We start from the raw sequence: 18998 nt of genomic DNA, 5'->3' as shown, positions 1-18998 counted from the left end.
TTAAAATCTAAGGGATTTTCTCAGAAATTAATATCCACCCTTCTCAACAGTAGAAAAGAGGAGACGCGTCATATTTATAAAAAGGTCTGGCTCCTTTTCAACAAGTGGTGCACTGAAAACTCCTTCTCGGCGCAGAGCCCCATGGCTGTTTTGGAGTTCCTACAGTGTGGAGCAGACAAAGGGTTATCCGTAGGTACCCTTAAAAGCCAGGTGTCAGCACTTAGTGCTTATTTAGAGAAATCTTTAGCCACCAATCCATGGGTGGTCAGGTTCTTTAGGGCACTGTCCAGGCAGAGACCTGTCCGAGGTCCCCCCTTTCCCGGGTGGGATCTATCTTTAGTGTTGCAAAGCCTAACAGGAATTCCCTTTGAGCCCTTGGACAAATGTCTGTTAAAAGAGTTAACCTTAAAAACAGCATTTTTAGTGGCAGTGACAACTGCCAGGAGAGTCAGTGAAATTGAGGCGTTATCAATTGGACCTCCTTTTTGCGTTATTTTGCCAGATAGAATAGTCCTTAAGACTGATCCAGCATTTTTGCCTAAAGTGGCATCAGGCTTTCACAGAAGCCAGGAAATAGTCCTACCTTCATTTTGTCCCAATCATGCTGGAGAAGGGGAACTGAAATTTCATTTCTTAGATGTAAGGAGGTGTATCCTACAATACTTAGAGATGACTAAAACAATAAGAAAGTCTGATTCTCTATTTATTTTATTTTCCGGGTCCAGAAAAGGACTCAGAGCGTCTCGACGCACGATTGCCAGATGGCTTAGATTAGCTATTGGGCAGGCATATTCTCTAGCAGGGAAAGAGATTCCTATGGGCATAAAGGCACACTCTACCAGAGCCGTGGCAACTTCCCAGGCAGAGAAGGCTGGAGCAACGCCAGAGCAAATATGCAAGGCAGCGACATGGTCCAGCTACTCCACTTTCGTTAAGCATTACAGAGTGGACCTGGTGGCGGCAGGTGAGCAGGCTTTTGGGCGAAAAGTTCTGCAAGCTGTAGTCCCACCCTAATTGGTAAATGCTCGATTATCCTCTCAATAGTGGCTGTCCTGAATGACGTAAAGGGAAAATTAAAATTACGTACCGGTAACGTCTTTTCCTGTAGTCTTACAGGACAGCCCTAGTTACCCACCCTAAGCTTGGGGGGGTCTTATTTAAGACCAGAACGCAATATGATAATGATATTGAATGGTATGTTATTAATGTGTTCTTGTGTCTCCCCAGCTGACCGGAGGTGATCTTGTAAATACTGAGGTCTGGCAGGGGAAGTGAGAGTTTTATGGGCTGGCGCAGTGTTTCCTACAGGAAGAGGAGGAGACTCTCTCTCAATAGTGGCTGTCCTGAAAGACTACAGGAAAAGACGTTACCGGTACGTAACTTTAATTTTTTTTGCACACAGGTTTTTTTTTTTTTTTTTTATCTTTATGCTTAGAATGCATGAAGGTAAAAAACCTTTAGCACCACTTTAAAAATGTTAAAGTATAGATCTACAATCCCTTTTTTCTTTTTGCTGCCCTGGTTGGAGAGATTTCCCTTCACCAATTCCCCTAGTATCCAAACTGGAAATGAAAAAAAAAAGAAAAAAAGATAAAATCAGCACATTTTTTGAAGCAGCTCCTACCACGCTCACCTGGATAAGAGATGCCACGATGGCCCCCGTGTCCCGACCGGACTTGTTTTCCACATCTGTGTGAATTTTGATAGCTTGTCCCACTATATAGCCCCGCAGGTCAGAGGTCACACTGAGCAGCAGCTGCCCCGATTTCACCAGCTTGTAATTAAACTTCTTGGTGGCCGTAGCGCAACTGAGTTGCTGGAAGAAGAGAAGAGAGGGATAAAGTCAAATTAAACTGAATGTTTGACGACTCCTTCATGACTCCTCAGAAAAAGTCTATGCCATGGTAGAACAAGTTGTCTCTGATAAGTCAAACTTTATATAAAATGTGTTCATCCCTTTTCTTTTTAGCTTAAACTACAGCGAATAGCAAAATTTTTTTTTTTTTCATTTTGCATAGAGCAATGATGGGGTATAACCCCTGCCATCTGTGCCCCATGAGGGGAGATTTACCTTCACTTCCTGTCACTTAGCCAAACAGGAAGTGAGGTAGTCCCTGCAGAATAGGGGAATCCATTTGCCCCCAGCCCCCCAAGTCACTTGAACTAGTGCCCCATTGGAAGATTTCCCCTCTAATACTTTTCTGGGGACAACCCAAAATTTGGAACTTTCACCTTCAATGATAATGGTAAAACAGGACAAATAGAGGAAGGTGTATCTCCCCGAGGGGGTCACAGAGAGCAATACTAACCTAATAGGTGTTTCTAATCCCTCTCCACGCTACCCAAAACTTGCAAAAATTTTTTTTTTTTTAGTTTTACTTTTCAATCCTAAAATGTGGTATCTGAATTAGTTTGCCGCTTCAGGCTTTTTTCCTTTATGGTCACCTAATCCGCCCTGTCTTATGGTGTTTCCACTCTATAGAGAAGCAATGGGGACAATTTGAACAGCAGGATTGTCAGTCTGAGGACAGGGCAATGCTAGATGCACTAGCAAATTCAAATGAACTTTATTAACAAAATTAAAAACTCCAGCTAACAATTTTTTTTTTTTAAATAGTTACAACAATTTGTTTCTTTTTGGGATAAAAAGATTTTACGTAATTAAAATATGACCATTGTAACCAGGGCCGGACTTTCCATTGGGCTTGTATCTCGGCAGCGCCATTTTTAAACTGAAAGGCTACACTGACAAGGCTGCAATGACACCGACAAGGCTGCATTGATGGGCATTTAAATGTAAGTTTTTTCCTTAAACTTCCCTCCTAAAAGTTTTCTCCTTAAAATTCCCTCCTAAACTCGGGGTGCGTGTTATACGCCGATAAATACGGTAATTATCATTTTATCCATTTTTATTGCTTTTATTAATCGTGGACCCAGGACGAATACCAGTACAGTATCCCCCACTTATACGCTTATATATTATCTACTTTTGTGAGTAGCCATTTGGCTGTTTTATCTCGTCCAAACAGAAGTTCTTTAATACTGCACTAAGTCTGGCGCACCTTGTCCTTTTCTATTTCTGTTTTATGGAGCTGTGCATATGTATAGAAGGTAGGGCCCGAAAATGACTCAAGCCCAGGGGCCCCCACCACCCCAAGTCCTGTCCTGATTGTAAACATCCCTGTTAGTGATCAATGGTTTGTCCCAATCCCATTACTGACACTTTTGCGGGACAGTTTGGTCTGTTAAAGTAAGCTGACAAGGACTAAAGGGAAAATCCAATACAGCTACATCTAAGGACTGGTAAACTGCAAATACAATACATTTTTGCTTTTGGGTTTAGATATGTCAAAGATCAGACATCACAGATGCACAAGGCATGCCAGTAATGAGACAGTTTGCCTACTCTGTATCAGCTCTGTATCTGTATCAACCCATGATCAACAGATGTTCAACTATCGCTTTGTATATACTGTACACGTTTGAATCTCTGCTACAGCTAGAGTTTCAAGCAGAATTAAACCAAATGATTTAACAGTTTCAAAAAAAAAAAACACAACAAACAACAACGACGACAACAGCTACATCTCACATTTGGTGCTTAAAAGGGCAAGTTCACCTTTACAGAAAAATCTGTAAGGTGAACTTACACAGGACCCCCTCCTCCACCCCCCCCCCCCCCCCCCAAGGTCCCGACCTGACCTACAGCATGGCGATCTCCCGTTCCAAGCCCTGCTACAGCTGCCTCACCGGTCTGGGGCTTAGAAACCCCCTCAGCATTCATGCGTCATCTTCCCCACTGAGAGGACATGCTACATGGGTTCTGATTGGTCAGAACCGCCCATGTGATGGCACCAACCAATCAGAATGCTCCTAAACGTCCCTCCTGACTGGGTACATTTAGGAGATTAAGCTGCAGGGATTTCTAAGCCCCAGACTGGTGAGGCAGCTATAGCAGGGCTTATAACCGGAGATCACTGTGCTGCAGGTCAGGGGGAGTGTGGGGGGGTTGGGGGTTGAGGAGGGGGTCCTGTGCAAGTCCACCTTACAGATTTTTCTATAAAGGTGAACTTACACTTTAATGTATTCATTTACTGGAGAATCCTTATTGGGGTCTCTAAAGCTGGCCATACACGGTTCGATTCTCAGCCGGTTCAGCAGGAACCAGCCAAGATTGGAACGTTAATGAGCAGGCTGAATGTACCAAGTTGATCGTTCAATCAACTCGGGTACAACCAGCCTGCCGGATTCTCTTGCGTTCACAAGCGGCTGTTATGACCTCTAGTGATAATCACGGTCTTCTACTGGCGGGGAATCGCTTGCACTCACCGCCAGGAGAAGACAATTGCCGATTCCTCTGTCGGCACGGTCTGTGTTGATGGGGGAATCGTGCAAATTTCTTTCCTGCCACCTGTGGCAGGAAAGAAATTTGCACCATTTATGGCCTTCCTAAGCTACAGAAAAATCTAAGAAAATTCAACCCACCAGTGTCTAATGACCAACATATCTGTTTTGGTTGAGCTAACCCTTGAAATAGGTATACAAACTTACATCTATATCAGGGATTTCATTTAGGTCCAGGGGTCGCAGGATGTAGAAAAGTTTACTGGATTTGTAATCTTTGGACAGCTTCCGTGTTTCTATAACTGCCTTCACCTGATGGGTCACCTTACCAAACGGCCCCTCAAAGGATGTCGGTGCTGAAGCTGAAAAAAATGACATGAAGATGAACCTATGGTGTACAGTACAGGAGAGGGTGTCATTTTTATATATTATGGTTGCGCATTACAATTAAAAAAAAAAAAAAAGAACCTGTGGCATTTCTTTAACTCCTTCAGCTATCTGGACATACAGTATGTCTAGAGTCTGAAGAGTTCTAAACAAGCTCATGGCTGCATCAGTGGGCCCCACACCCCCACTCCTGCTACTCTCCCCCTTGTCCACACTCGCTACTCTGCAAACATTTAACACATCCCACCATTTTGCTACAAGCATTCCCCCACACCCTCACTATTCTGCTGCAGGCTTTTTCCCACCCAAACTGATACTCCGCAAGCATTAAACCTCACATCCCCCCCATCTCTTTGTTCTGGGTCAGTGACTTGCCAACCAGTGAAAGAGGGATAAAGTATGGCAAGCTGGAGTTCCCTTTTCTCCTCCTTGTCTGCACATAGAGAGACAGCTACATTACATGGACCAACGTCCATTTGTCAGATAAGCAGATGGCCAAGCTCACTTGCTGACATTACCTGGTAACAGAAACTGGAAGGGGAAGGTGTGTTCTCCTGGCTGAAGTGTTCCTATAAAACAAAGACAATTGCAGTGATATAAACCAAGTCTGTAGCCTTTTTTTAAATAGCAATGCATGTGAAAGATTAATCTAGGAGACCCCGTCAAACACAAAAACACAAGCCCTGTAAAAGAAGCCCATCTATACTTACCTTTTAGCGGCCTGCTCCTTGAAACACCACCCCTTCACTGTTCCCATTCACTGACAGTATTCCACCATTCCTGCAGTGATGCATGAGATTCTGGGGAGGAACTACGGAGTGCGACAGGACAAGTAGGAACACCGGGAAGCATGGAATAGTAGAAGGAGTTGAGAAGCAGTGAAGCAGTGGCATTTCAAACCAAGGGACAGCAGAATGTTAAGTATAGATGGGCTTATTTTACAGGGTTAGTGTTACCATAGGGTCAGTTTAATGTAATTTTATTAGTGAGATCAGTTGATAACGAATACAATGCAGTCTGACAATGTAAACCACCAACAATGCTCCTGGATACCAGAAGTCACATGATCTAGCCAAAAAAAATAAAAATAAATAAAATGCCCGTGGGACTTCCATCTGTACAGCACTCATATGCAAAATCTTTATGTCATTAGATACATATTATTCGATTTATATTAGATTTATACAAAACAAATATATTAAAAAGTTACACAACAAACTGATTTACTATTGTCAGTCTGTTTAGGTATAAAAAAAAAAAAAAATTAAAAAAATGAATATTCAAATTTACATATTTCAAACACTCTCCCAACATGCTCAAAATGTATTTCCAAAAATTTGCAAAATAAACAGGTGGACGAATTGCATTACAAATATCAACCTGTTTTGTGAACATTAATTCATTTAATCAAGAGTGGATGATACTGACCGGGTTTAAAAACAGATTAAAAAAATGTTAACTGAAAAACTTTGTGGATGGAAACCGCCAGAGGGCAGCCATCTTGGGAGGGCGGCTCACATGGTCCAGTATAACGGGAAAACAGATAGGAATGGTCCACCATGACCAACAAGAATGTCACAAAAACATGTATATGTGGGCCAGGAATTCAGGAGGTTACCAAAGCAGCGTACCAAACGCCCACCTCAAGTATCATTCACAGAGACAAGAATTTAAAGTGGAACTTTACCCATAACAACTTGATAAAAAAAAAAAAATAATAATATGTTCTTTATACAGAAAAAGAGTTGTGGCTTTAAAGAGGCATTTGCTTCCCATGTTACGCTGCACCCAAGAATTGGTAGCTATGATTGAATTATGTCTGACAAGATCCTGGCTTGTCATTGATTCCTGCAGCACAAAAAGGAAGAATAACTAGATTTGTAGCTGAGATCCGTAAGAATGACAGATGAAATTCTAAGTAATGTAGGCTTAAGTGGAACTTTACCTATAACAACTTGATAAAAAAAAAAAAAATAATATTCTTTAGCAAACATCACAGTTCACATTAATAATTATACTACCAAATACTACTAAATTGCCTCCAGCATTGCTCCTGTTTCTTGTTGCTGGAGGCTGCCATTTTGCTGAAGCCCAGAGCCCCTGAAAGGCAGTTTAAAAAAAACAAAAAAAAACAGTTACATTCCTGGAATGCTAACCGTCACATTTGCTCGTGTCCTCATCCAAATGGTCAAACCATCAAATGGCTGGTGTCATAACTGATCACATGTGCAGCACCATGGCAGTTGAAGATCAAACAGAAGCAGCTTCCTTAACTGTAAAGAATAGGAGGGTTTAAAGTGGAGTTCCACCCACTTTTACGACTCTTCAGCATCCCTCACTAAACTGTGCACTGTAAACGAATTTGATATTTTTTTTCTCAGCACGTACTGTATATCTGCTGTATTAATTTTTCACTTCCTCCCCCCTGGCTGTAGCCCATCACATCATTTCCTGTTTGCCATGCCTTCTGGGAAGGGGCAGCAACTTCCTCTGACACTGCCGTTGCTATGGAAATCTGAGCTGAAACCTATTACACCGCTTGTGCTGCACTGAGCATGTGCGAGATCTGCAAGGATGAGATCCAGGAAGAAATACAGTCTGGCTTCAGATGCCCACACTTAAGATGGCCACGGCCTGCTGTAGGTTTAAAAAATAACAAAACTACTGCTATAAACTAACAAAACAGACCTTAGTTTACAGACTAACTTTACTAGAATACATTAAGCTTGTGTATTATAGGGGTATTTTTATTTAAAAAGTATAATTTCGGCCGGAACACCACTTTAATTCTGCTTCAAGACTGTCAGCAGACCGGCCTCTACAAATTCAGCAGTGCCTAAAAATAGAGAACAATTAAGCATGTGCAGAGCAGGGTGAGACCGTGGCAACCCCTGGCACTGATGCCACATGTGACCCCAGAACACCGGTGTTTGTTTTTTAAGCTTTGCCGGCTGTTTTTTTTATCTGCATTGTTGCGGTTATTACCGCTAGTTTCTTTTAAAACATTAAAGGCTCCGTTCTTATACAGTATTTCACTATTGGAGTCTTTTTATCCTTTTGTACACTTGTGGCTTTGGGTCCAAGTGTATATCCCCAGATTGCAGTTTCGGAGGTGCCGGAGATCTACTAGTCCCCGCAGAGGGCATAATCTGCTTGCGTTTATGACCCCGCTCCTGAGCGGGTCCACTGGTTCGGGTAAGGGTTCCCATACTCAGAGTGGGATTCTCTCCTCAGACTGAGAATTTCCCTCCTCCTTCCCTCAGTGGAGGTGGACAATATTAGAACTTACTACCTCAATGGACTTTTTTTCTCATCTAACTTTTGTCACAATCAATTACTTCACCCATTCTGTACAGATTGACTTTTTTTTGAATGTTCACCATTTATTAATTTCATTGCACTATACGTCACTTATTGTGTGATTTTTCAGATCTAGCGCAACTTATGTTTTTTATTTTTTTGTCTGTACCGTAGAGATATCTAATGGTTTTAGTTGCAGCTCTTCTCAATTGTTTGTACTCTAGCATGGTATTAACCCGTTCTTTCTATTTCATCATGTTGGAAAACTGCCCTGCGGCCCAGTCTCCGAAGGAAGGGAGGGGATCATGCTCGGCTTCAATAGGTCACAGTACATGTTGGCATTCATGGTTCCCTCAATGAATTGTAGCTCTCCAGTGCCGGCAGCACTCATGCAGCCCCAGAGACCATGACACTCCCACCACCATGCTTGACTGTAGGCAAGACACACTTGTCTTTGTACTCCTCACCTGGTTGCCGCCACACACGCTTGACACCATCTGAACCAAATAAGTTTATCTTGGTCTCAGCAGACCACAGGACATGGTTCCAGTAATCCATGTTTTTAGGCTGCTTGTCTTTAGCAAACTGTTTGTGGGCTTCCTTGTGCATCATCTTTAGAAGAGGCTTCCTTCTAGGACGACAGCCATGCAGTCCTATTTGATGCAGTGTGCGTCGTATGGTCTGAGCACTGACAGGCTTACCCCCAATCCCTTCAACCTCTGCAGCAATGCTGGCAGCACTCATAGGACTATTTCCCCAAAACAACCTCTGGATATGACGCTGAGCACGTGCACTCAACTTCTTTGGTTGACCATGGCGAGGCCTGTTCTGAGTGTAACCTGTCCCATTAAACTGCTGTATGGTCTTGGCCACCGTGCTGCAGCTCAGTTTCAGGGTCTTGGCAATCTTCTTACAGCCTAGGCCATTGATGGGGAACCTTGGCAACCCAGATGTTTTGGAATTACATTTCCCATGATGCTCCTGCACTCTGCAGTGTAGATGAGCATCATGGAAAACGTAGTTCCAAAACATCTGGGATGTCAAGGTTTGCCATCAGGGTCTTGGCAATCTTCTTATAGCCAAGGCCATCTTCATGAAGAGCAACAATTTTATTTTTTTTTTAGATCCTCAGAGAGTTCTTTGCCATGAGGTGCCATGTTAAACTTCCAGTGACCAGTATATGACCAGTATATTCCTGCTCCCCATTCACACCTGAGATCTTGTAACACTAACAAATCACATGACACCGGGGAGGTAAAATGGCTAATTGTGCCCAGTTTGGACATTTTTACTTAGGGGTGTACTCACTTTTGTTGCCAGCAGTTTAAATAATAATGGCTGTGTGTTGAGTTATTTTGAGGGGACAGCAAATTTACACTGTTATACAAGCTGTACACCCACCACTTTACATTGTAGTAAAGTGTAATTTTTTTCATGTGACAACACTGAAGAGATATAATAAAATATTTACAAAAATGTGAGGGGTGTACTTACTTTTGTGAGATACTGTACATATCTTATACCTGACCGATCCCTGCGGAAGCCAGAAATCACTTTAGTAGTCACCACCACTACAGTGATATCAGCAGGTCCAGTGCCGAGCAGCTGCTCTTCTGCATAGTAGCCACAGGGGGTCGCTTCTTGGCACTGCTGTTATTCAGAAAATGATTGAGTTTTTTTTTTTTTCCCCCTTTCTTTCAAGTGAATACAAGGTGTCCTCTGGATGAGGTGGAGAGGCTATGACCTCGCAATCCCCACCTCGTTCAAAGAACATCTTGTATTCAAGGTGGAGGGAGAAGGTGGGGTTTGCTCATGAAGTCAGGTTTACAAGTTAAAACTAAACCCCAGTCACACCTGAGTGTTCCACAGAGGGAAAGGTCTCCATATGCTCATAATCAGGAATTCTGTAGTTTTAAATGATGCCTGTTCACCTCTGAGTGCTCAGTTACATGTAGCTCAAGGCCTGTCACTTTAAAAAGTATGATTTTTTTTTTTTCACGTAGAATTGGGCATTGTTAGTCAGATTATATACACATACACAGTTGTGCTCACAAGTTTACATACCCTGGCAGAATTTATGATTTCTTGGCCACTTTTCATAAAATATGAATGATAACACAAAAACTTTCCTTTCACTCATGGTTAGTGTTTGTCTGAAGCCATTTATTATCAAATCAACTGTGTTTACTCTTTTTAAAATCATAATGGCAACAGAAACTACCCAAATGACTCTGATCAAAAGTTTACACACCCCAGTTCTTAAAGCGGAGTTCCGTTAAAAAAAAAAAAAAAAAAAAAAAAAAGGTCAGCAGCTACAAATACTGCAGTTAAAAAAACAACAAAAATCCCAGCGCTATCACAGGGGGACCTCTGGAATGGTCAAAAATAAGGGAATAAAAAAATCAATGGATGAGGGTCTGTAACCCGTGTGGCTGGAAAAAAATGGATCAAGCAATAAAAACATAAGACACCAGCGCTCAGAGGGTTAAGAAAGCAGTCCTGCAATGAATAAAAAATTATATAAACAATGAATGAGTTTATTCAAAAAAGCAGCTGCTTTTTTGAATAAACTCATTCATTGTTTATATAAATTTTTATTAATTGCAGGACTGCTTTCTTAACCCTCTGAGCGCTGGTGTCTCATGTTTTTATTACAAATACTGCAGTTGCTGACTTTTAATAATCGGACACTTATCTGTCCCAGGGTCTAGCAATGCGGGGGATCGAAGCCCCACTCGTCTCCTCCGCTTGGCGGCACCGGCATTGAAACTGTGGGCGCCCGGCTGTGACTTCAGCAAGGCACCCACTGCGCATGTGCGAGCCACGCCGCACAATCATCTGGGATCTGTGACGTGTCCCAGATGATTGCCTAGAGGGAGGGGGCAGAGCTGATCTCCCTTCCGGCACTGAGGGAAGTGACGTAAGGAGCCGAGGTGAGTAAGAAGGCAGATTACAAGGGACCCCCTAGCAACAGACATTAAGAGGTGTGGAAAAAAAATAAAAATTTTTTTTTTTTAAATTTCATGCACATTAATGAATTTTTTTTTTTTTTTTTTGGGTGGAACTCCACTTTAATGTGTATTGCCCTATTTAACATCAATGACAGCTTGAAATCTTTTGTGGTATTTGTGGATGAGGCTCTTTATCTTCTCAAATGGTAAACCTGCCCATTCCTCTTGGCAAAAAGCCTCCAGTTCCTGTAAATTCTTGGGCTGTCTTGCATGAACTGCACGTTTGAGATCTCCCCAGAGTGGCTCAATGATATTGAGGTCAGGAGACTGAGATGGCCACTCCAAAACCTTCACTTTCTTCTGCTGTAGCCAATGACAGGTCAACCTGGCCTTGTGTTTTGGATCATTGTCATGTTGGAATGTCCAAGTACGTCCATGCGCAGCTTCCTGGCTAATGAATGCAAATGTTCCTCCAGTATTTTTTGATAACATACTGCATTCAACTTGCCAACAATTTTGACCCACTTGTGAGATTCAGTATACTTTAAAAACTTTACTTCCCGTGTTTGGCCATTCAGTATATCAAAATGGAAAACAAATGAGTTGCAGTACAAATACTGACATTTGGCCTACAGTGTCAATGCTCAGTGGGGTTAATGGGATGGAAGTTAATGGATCTCAACCATGAAGTCCGTTAATCATATTAAAAGGAAAACTATCAGAGAGGGGCAAGCAAACAATAAGAACAAGGTAATAGGGGGAATCTTGTGTTGTCTGACCTTTTATAAGGGGGCATACTGTGGTGTCAGACCAGGTTATATAATACAATACATTGAAGGTTCGCTTTAATCTGACAGATGGGACTGTGGGGAGTAATTAGGCAAATTACAGGAGGGAGAAAGCTCAGGGTGGGCTTCACCACCGTTTCAAGGTCATCAGTATTCCAGCATTTAGGTAGGAGCTGGTGCACAGGCATGTAGTTTACAATATTGCAATCCCTGAGAGGTGTTGTTTCTCACTTTATGAACTTCAGTCCTACAGTACAGCAGATATATCACAAAAGGATTTCTTTATAAATCTGTATCTGCCAGTTTAGCTGGGGTTCCTCTTTAACCACTTTTATTTTTTAAGCGCCCCCATCTCCTTGTGCTCACATACAGAAGCAAACACATATGTAGCTTGTGCCCGCATATGTAAACATCATTCAAACCACAAATGAGGTATCGCCACAAACGTTACAGTGAGAGCAATAATTCTAGAACAAGACCTTCTCTAACTCTAAACTGGTAACCTGTAAAAATTTTTAAACCGTAGCCTATGGAGATTTTTAAATGCTGAAGTTTGGTGCTATTCCACGAGTGTGTACAATTTTAAAGCGTGACATGTTAGGTATCAATTTACTCAGCATAACATCAGCTTTCACACTATATATAAAACAATTAGGGTAAATATTGTGTTTTTTTTTTTTAATTCATGAAAGGGTTTTATTTTTTTTTTTTTTGTTAAAACACACCACACACATCTGAAAAATTGTTGCACAAATACCATGTGACAAATTGCAACGACTGACATTTTATTACCTTGGGTCTCTGCTAAAATATATTATATAATATGTTTGGGGGTTCCAAGTAATTTTCCAGCACAATTGGCTTGGGTGGCAAGTGGTTAAAAAAAAAAAAAAAAAAAATCTATTCCTTCAATATGAACAATACACTCTGTTCTCCACTTGAGGGCAGAAAAGTATATTGATAAAATCTTGGAAGATATTAATAAGATAAAAATCAATAGTAAACACAGAGCTGTTTGTCTGCAGGGATTGAGCAATATTTAGCCAATTTTCAGGTGGTCTCAATGAGGTTTTTCCAAATCACTTAAACGGGAGCAAGCCGAAAGACCTTCATTGCAGGGGGCTTTATACCTAGGAGTTTCGGTAACGCTAGTCGGTGCAACACACTATATGCATGCTGTGTGGCCAGGCTATTCATTTAGAATTGCACCCCATGCACGGTACGGTAGCCTTCAATGCACTCATGCCGCAACAGCAAAAAAAAAAAAAAAAAGTGTTATAATGTGCTGTATTAAAGAATACAAGGATGGCTTTTTTTTTTTTTTTTTTTTTTTTTTTTTATTAAAATCGGTTGGGTGTGAGTTGAACGCTTGTTCAAAATAAAAGGGCTACCTTAACACAAGTAAATGTGCAGAATACCACACATTGAAGTATGTGAGGTAAAGCGCTGCAACAGAATTTTATAGTGTTACGGGGCCCTGGACAATAATTCATTGGCAGCTTATAAATATAACTGCTAAATATAAATAAGTGGTAGAAAAAAAAAAAAAAAAGTTCCAAGGGCTAATCTTTGTTCCCAAATCTTGTATAGCATTTCCCAAGATTGCTCTCCACCATGGTCCTACAACCAGGACGCAAGTTTTTAACCTGCTCCGACTGGCCAATGAGTCTGTATGACCCCTGACTTTGTCTGGACAGTGCTGATCACACGCACCCTCCCAAAAAAAAAAAAAAAAACCCACACACACACACCTCTTACAATACACAACAAACTGAGCATGTGCAGAGTGCCCTCAAGGCTCAGTTCTATCAGCAGATGGATTGGGGACAGTAAAAGGGGAGGATCACAGAATCAAACAGCCATACACAATGCAGAGGATGTCTGTTTACACACAACTGCCTTCCAATCCAATCTGGCCAGACGGAAGGGAATGGATCACCTTCTGATCTGGCTAAAAACAAATGGATTGGAGGTAGGCGGGTGTAAATGGACACAAGTCTGTATAGATCCACCATTCCATAGAGGAGAATGGAGGGTCTGATTGGGTACACCTGTCCCTTTTTCAGACTGCTTTTGTGAAAAGGACCTAAATGTCACGCCACCAATTTCAACAGAAACCATGTTACCAATGACATGGCACTGGTCGTGTCCCAATTTTATCAATTCACTCAAGTCGTAGGTCATGTGTGATAAGTCTAACCTAACTTCAATCTTGCTTTGCTGCACAGCCTTCTCTCCTGTACTTAAACTGCTTACTCTCAATTTACTGCACAGTGTGAGTGTCTCACAATGAGCATTAGAACCTGGAGCAAGTCAAATAAAACCACCTCATTCCCTGACTGGAGGACATCAAGCATCATCTAGTCCTTTCCTTCCTGGCCTGACTGTCCTTGGCTCGCCCCTTTCATTCACTGGGTTACAGTTCTTTCAATCATAAAGGCAAAGTCATAGCATCACATGGGGGCAATACTTAGAGGGGTCCGCATGCAAATGTAGTCTACTTATAAACGCTTGAGCGGAGTACACATGTATAGAAATTCGGCAGGTTCAGCAGACCAGCTTGTCGGATGATCCCGCTGGAAAACCAGCATTTGACCAGCCAATGGCGGAAGCAATGATCTGTGTATTTTGATGGGAGGAGACCCCACTGTCAGAATACAATAGCGCATCAGGGGAGCTTCCTGTATCCACATCACGTATGTGGATACAGAAATCCTTTTTTTTTGTTTCTTTTTTTGTTTTTAACTTGCTGGTCGAAAAAAATTTTTTTTTTAAATTATATATTTCTTTTTATAATATAAACCTACTTAACATGTAAACCCCGCTTCACTCTTTCAGACTGACATCCACCCATCAAGGCATTTTTATAATGAGAAGTACTGGGGCAGGGTGCTGTGATGTTTTCAGGAAGCTATATACTGCTGACACCATAGAGAAGCACAGACACTCAGTGATGAAGTTCGCTGGCTCTAAAATTAAGGGATGTAATGGAAAACAGAAAGGTTGGAGTTAAAAAAAAAAAGTACATAGGCATGTTTATAAAGGGACGGGGGACCAAGGAAGGCAATATGCAAGCAGAATAGAACGTCACCTTTAACCCAATGTCCGATCGACCCAAGGTTCCTATCCCCACACACAAATGGAATGTTGCACTGAGCTATTAAGAAATGAAAGCCAACAACTAGGGCTTAGCAACATTATCTACACCCAGAAAACGCGTGCATTTATTTGATAACTAATTCCGGCAGTGAGCAAGGAAGCACACACCCTCCTATCTACAGCATACTGGTTTTAAACTAATAACCCAAGTGGAACGTTAGTCAGAAAATTAAGTCCTGCTAGATCACATCAGGCTGGCCCCTTTTGAAAGTTATATGTACAAGTAAGCTATGTAAAACATTAAAGATAAGTGTCTATACTGTTTAAAATCCAGAAATACACTGTCCCACCCAGCTCTACACACACTCTGTTTTTTGGAAGTTTGTAGACTCTAATCTGCTGACAGCCTTAACCACTTACTTACTCGTCACTTAAACTCCCCCCCCCCCCCCCCCCCCCCTGCCCAGACCAGTTTTCAGCTTTCGGCGCTGTAACACTTTTAATGACAATTGCGCGGTCATACAACACTGTACCCAAATGAATTTTTTTTCACATAAATAGAGCTTTCTTTTGGTGGTATTTAATCACAGCTGGGGGTTTTATTTGTTGCTAAACAAAAAAAGATTGAAATTATTTATTTATTTTTTTTCTAATCATGTTTTATAGTTTGTTATAAAATTTTGCAAAATGGGTAATTTTTCTTCTTCATTGATATGCACTGATGAGGTGGCACTGGTGGGCACTAATGGATGACACTGATTGGTGGCACTGGCACTTGGCACAGATGAGCTGTTGGGAGCTCTCCCTGATCGGGACCGGTGTCCCTCTGAGAGCCGCCAGTTTTCGGGTTTTTTTTTTTTCTCCTCACGCTCTCAACTTGAGCTGGGGGGGCTTTGACTGCCAGGTGTTTTCATGCATTAAGGTGAAAAAACACGAGGGTTTACAACCCCTTTAACCACTTGAAGGCTAGGCTTATTCTGGCACCTTTTAAATGAGTATTTTTTGCTAGAAAATTACTTATAACCCCCAAAACATACTTTTTTTTTTTTTTTTAGCAGAGACCCTAGGGAATAAAATGTCCATCATTACAATTTTTTATGTCACACTGTATTTGTGCAGTGGTTTTGCAAACACAATTTCTTTGGGAAAAATACTTTAACCACTTCAATACCGGGCACTTTCACCCCCTTCCTGCCCAGGCCATTTGTCAGCTTTCAGTGCTGTGGCACTTTGAATGACAATTGTGCAGTCATGCAACACTATACCCAAATAACATTTTTATCATTTTCATCACACAAACAGAGCTTTCTTGCTTTCTTTTGGTGGTCTTTAATCACTGCTGGGTTTTTTTATTTTTTAGTGAAAAAGACCAAAAATCTTGAAAGAAAAAAAAAAAAAGTTTTAGTTTGTCAGTAAATTTTGTAAATAAGTAATTTTTCCCCTTCACTGATGTCTCTTTATGGAGAGATCTGGGTCAAAAAGACCTCCAAACCCCCCCCCCCCAAAAACCCCAAAAACCAAACACTTGTTTACTTCCAGCCTGGCCCGGAAGTAACGTCATGGCAACGTTCTGGTCCTCCAAGGCCATTGGAGGTGATCAAAGCGGATCTACACTTTGATCGCCTATGTGGCCAGCCGACGGCACCGTCTGTTTCTCAAGTGAACCACCGGAAACCGCAAGCCCGAGAAACTCTGGCCACTTTCAAGCAAGTGAACGGCTATATTAAAAAAAAAAAAAAAAAAAAAAACCCACACAAAAAAAAAAAAACCCACACACCACACAGTCAAAATAAGCTGGCTGGACTTTCTCTTTAAATGATACTTTCTACCATCCAAGTACATTTACCTTTGTCAGCCAGTGAGAAGGTTCCGCTGAAGTACTGCTCTTCTATGTTCCATGACGTCTCATTAACTTTGTTTGACACACCGCAGGATCCAACACAGTTGACTTTAATGGCTATGAAGGAAAAAAAGAGAACAAAGTTAAATGTGCTGAAATATTTTTCTTAAAAAGCGCCATATTCACAGTCCAATACATTAGTACTTCCCATCACCAGAGTAATAAATAAATTATAGCCACGCTTTTCCCCAATATTTGAAAGAGCAGGAAGAGTTAAAAACTTGTTTTTTTTACCGCAACCTCATTGGGGGTGATTTAGCCTTACTTCCTGTCTCTGACAAAAGGACAACAAATGTTGGAAGCCGCTGTCATTGGTATAGGAAGACATAAAAGAAAAAAAAAGAAAAAAAACCCACACAGAGGTTTTACTTCTAGAAAGGAAGCAAGGATAAACCTCCCCAATAGGACAAAGTCCAATTTAAAAACTTGACAAAGCTCCGACCAAAATTAAATCAAGTTTTGGCTGCAGTTGGGGGTGGGGGGCGGACGGACACTTCAGACAATACTGCACGCAAAAAAAGCCCGCCTGGGCACCATTTTTACAAGATTGGCCTGTAAATAAATGCCACACCCCTAGGTAAAGGTGGAGCTGTCATTGCGGCCTTGCTTTACGGTTACATCCTAATCCTGGCTGCACCCTGGTTTCCTTATTTCTAGACTTACAGGTTTAGCAGATGAGACCACAGGGCTGCATTGGTAATAAAAATCATTTTACACAAACGTCCTTTCAAAAAAACGTGGTTCACCTAGAGCCCAACCCACAACAGATCTGGTTGGTGGCAGCATATAGAGGGTTAAACGTCATTGAGCGGCTTCCCCGTCTTCCTGCGGTCTTTTTCCAAACAGCCAAGGGGGAGCGGGGTTCCCCTGGTAACAGAGGAAGCAGCAAAATCTGCCCTATAAATAGCCAAGCTCTCCGTCTGTGTCTTCACCTTATCAAGTCACAGCTGCCATGGACGATACCAGGGCTACGGCATTACCCAGGGGCCTCTAGTTCAGGGCAACCTATGCTCATCCAGCCATAGGGTGGGTACCAACACCATAGTCACCTACCGACAGTTAGCAAAGAGTTCTAAGTATGCACATTTCAGGGCTGAATCCAAAACGCCTTTTTTTCGGCTATACAGTAGTTAGGAGTGGTTGGAACTCCTGTGACGTTTTTACTACTGGTCATGTCCCCACTGGAGCGATTCATCCCGTTTCCTGGTGACTATTGTCAGTGGGATGGAAATTGATGGGAAATCCAAACTTGCAGGTTTTCACCAAAAACGGGAGATGAGGGGAAACCTTCCAACAAAGACACCTGTTCTGGTGACAATGGTCTAAGAGGGGATGTCACCTCACTTTATGTTGCGTCTCCAAGACAGGAAGTGAAGGGAAAGATCCCCAATGGGAAACAGGGAAATTTCCCTTTACTGCCTATTCTAGAGACACAATAATAATAATAATAATAATAATAATAATAATAAATAATAATTAAATAGTATTATTATTAAATAATATTTCCTCTCCTCCTGTTCTGGTGATAACAGTAAAATTTAGAATTTTCCCATTATTTTCCGATCCACTGATAATGGTCACTAGAACACAGAGAGGGTTAAGAAGTCCAAAGATTTTTTTTTTCGTTCAACCAGCGGGTGAGTAAATCCTTGCCGAAAGTTGTCAATCTTGTGTGAAGAAATTTATTAACATACCAAGGCTGCAGTCACACCTGTGAGCTTCCGTGCGCGTTCACGGATTGTAAAAACGCGTACTGAGCTTGTGGTGGCATTAAAACAATTCTTAAAAAGGCAGAAGGTTTTTTTTTAATCGTCATGCATAAAGATAAAAAAATTCTGTGTGCAGCAGACACCCCCCCCCCCCCCTTACACTTACCTGAGCCCCATCTTGATTCAGCGATCACGCACAAGAGCCTGGGCTGTCTGGGACTCTCCCTTCCTGATTGTCTGAGACACAGCAGCGGGAGCCAACAGCGCCCCCTGCTGTCAAAGTCAGTGAGCCAATGAGGAGAGAGGGGACGGGGCTGAGCTGCTGCTGTGGGGGGACTCGGCAGGAGTGAGGGGCCAGGAGCGCTGGTGAGGAACCCAAGAAGAGGAGGATCTGGGCCGCTCTGTGCCAAGACACCACACAGAGCAGGTAAGTATAACATGTTTGTTATTTTTAAAACAAAAAAAAAAAAAAAAAAACGCAAAACATGTTAAAAGTGTACGATGCTCTACGCCTGAAAGG

The 18998-nt window shown here is 41.9% G+C and overlaps 1 protein-coding gene across 1 annotated transcript in view; it reads right to left on the bottom strand.

The window, feature by feature from the left end:
- ARRDC1 (arrestin domain containing 1) overlaps positions 1 to 18655 on the bottom strand; it is a 40156-nt gene extending 21501 nt beyond the window's left edge. The window contains exons 1-5 of the mRNA XM_073600952.1: positions 18645 to 18655; positions 16716 to 16861; positions 5250 to 5300; positions 4552 to 4706; positions 1634 to 1816 (exon numbers count right to left, since the gene is read on the bottom strand). Of these exons, the coding sequence (XP_073457053.1) occupies positions 1634 to 1816; positions 4552 to 4706; positions 5250 to 5300; positions 16716 to 16861; positions 18645 to 18655 (546 nt within the window). The remainder of the gene's footprint in view (positions 1 to 1633; positions 1817 to 4551; positions 4707 to 5249; positions 5301 to 16715; positions 16862 to 18644) is intronic.
- Positions 18656 to 18998: the final 343 nt, after the last annotated feature.

Source organism: Aquarana catesbeiana, linkage group LG09 (genome assembly GCF_042186555.1).
Source record: "Aquarana catesbeiana isolate 2022-GZ linkage group LG09, ASM4218655v1, whole genome shotgun sequence".
In the NCBI taxonomy this organism is placed as follows: Eukaryota; Metazoa; Chordata; class Amphibia; order Anura; family Ranidae; genus Aquarana; species Aquarana catesbeiana.
This window is presented reverse-complemented; position numbering and strand designations above follow the sequence as displayed.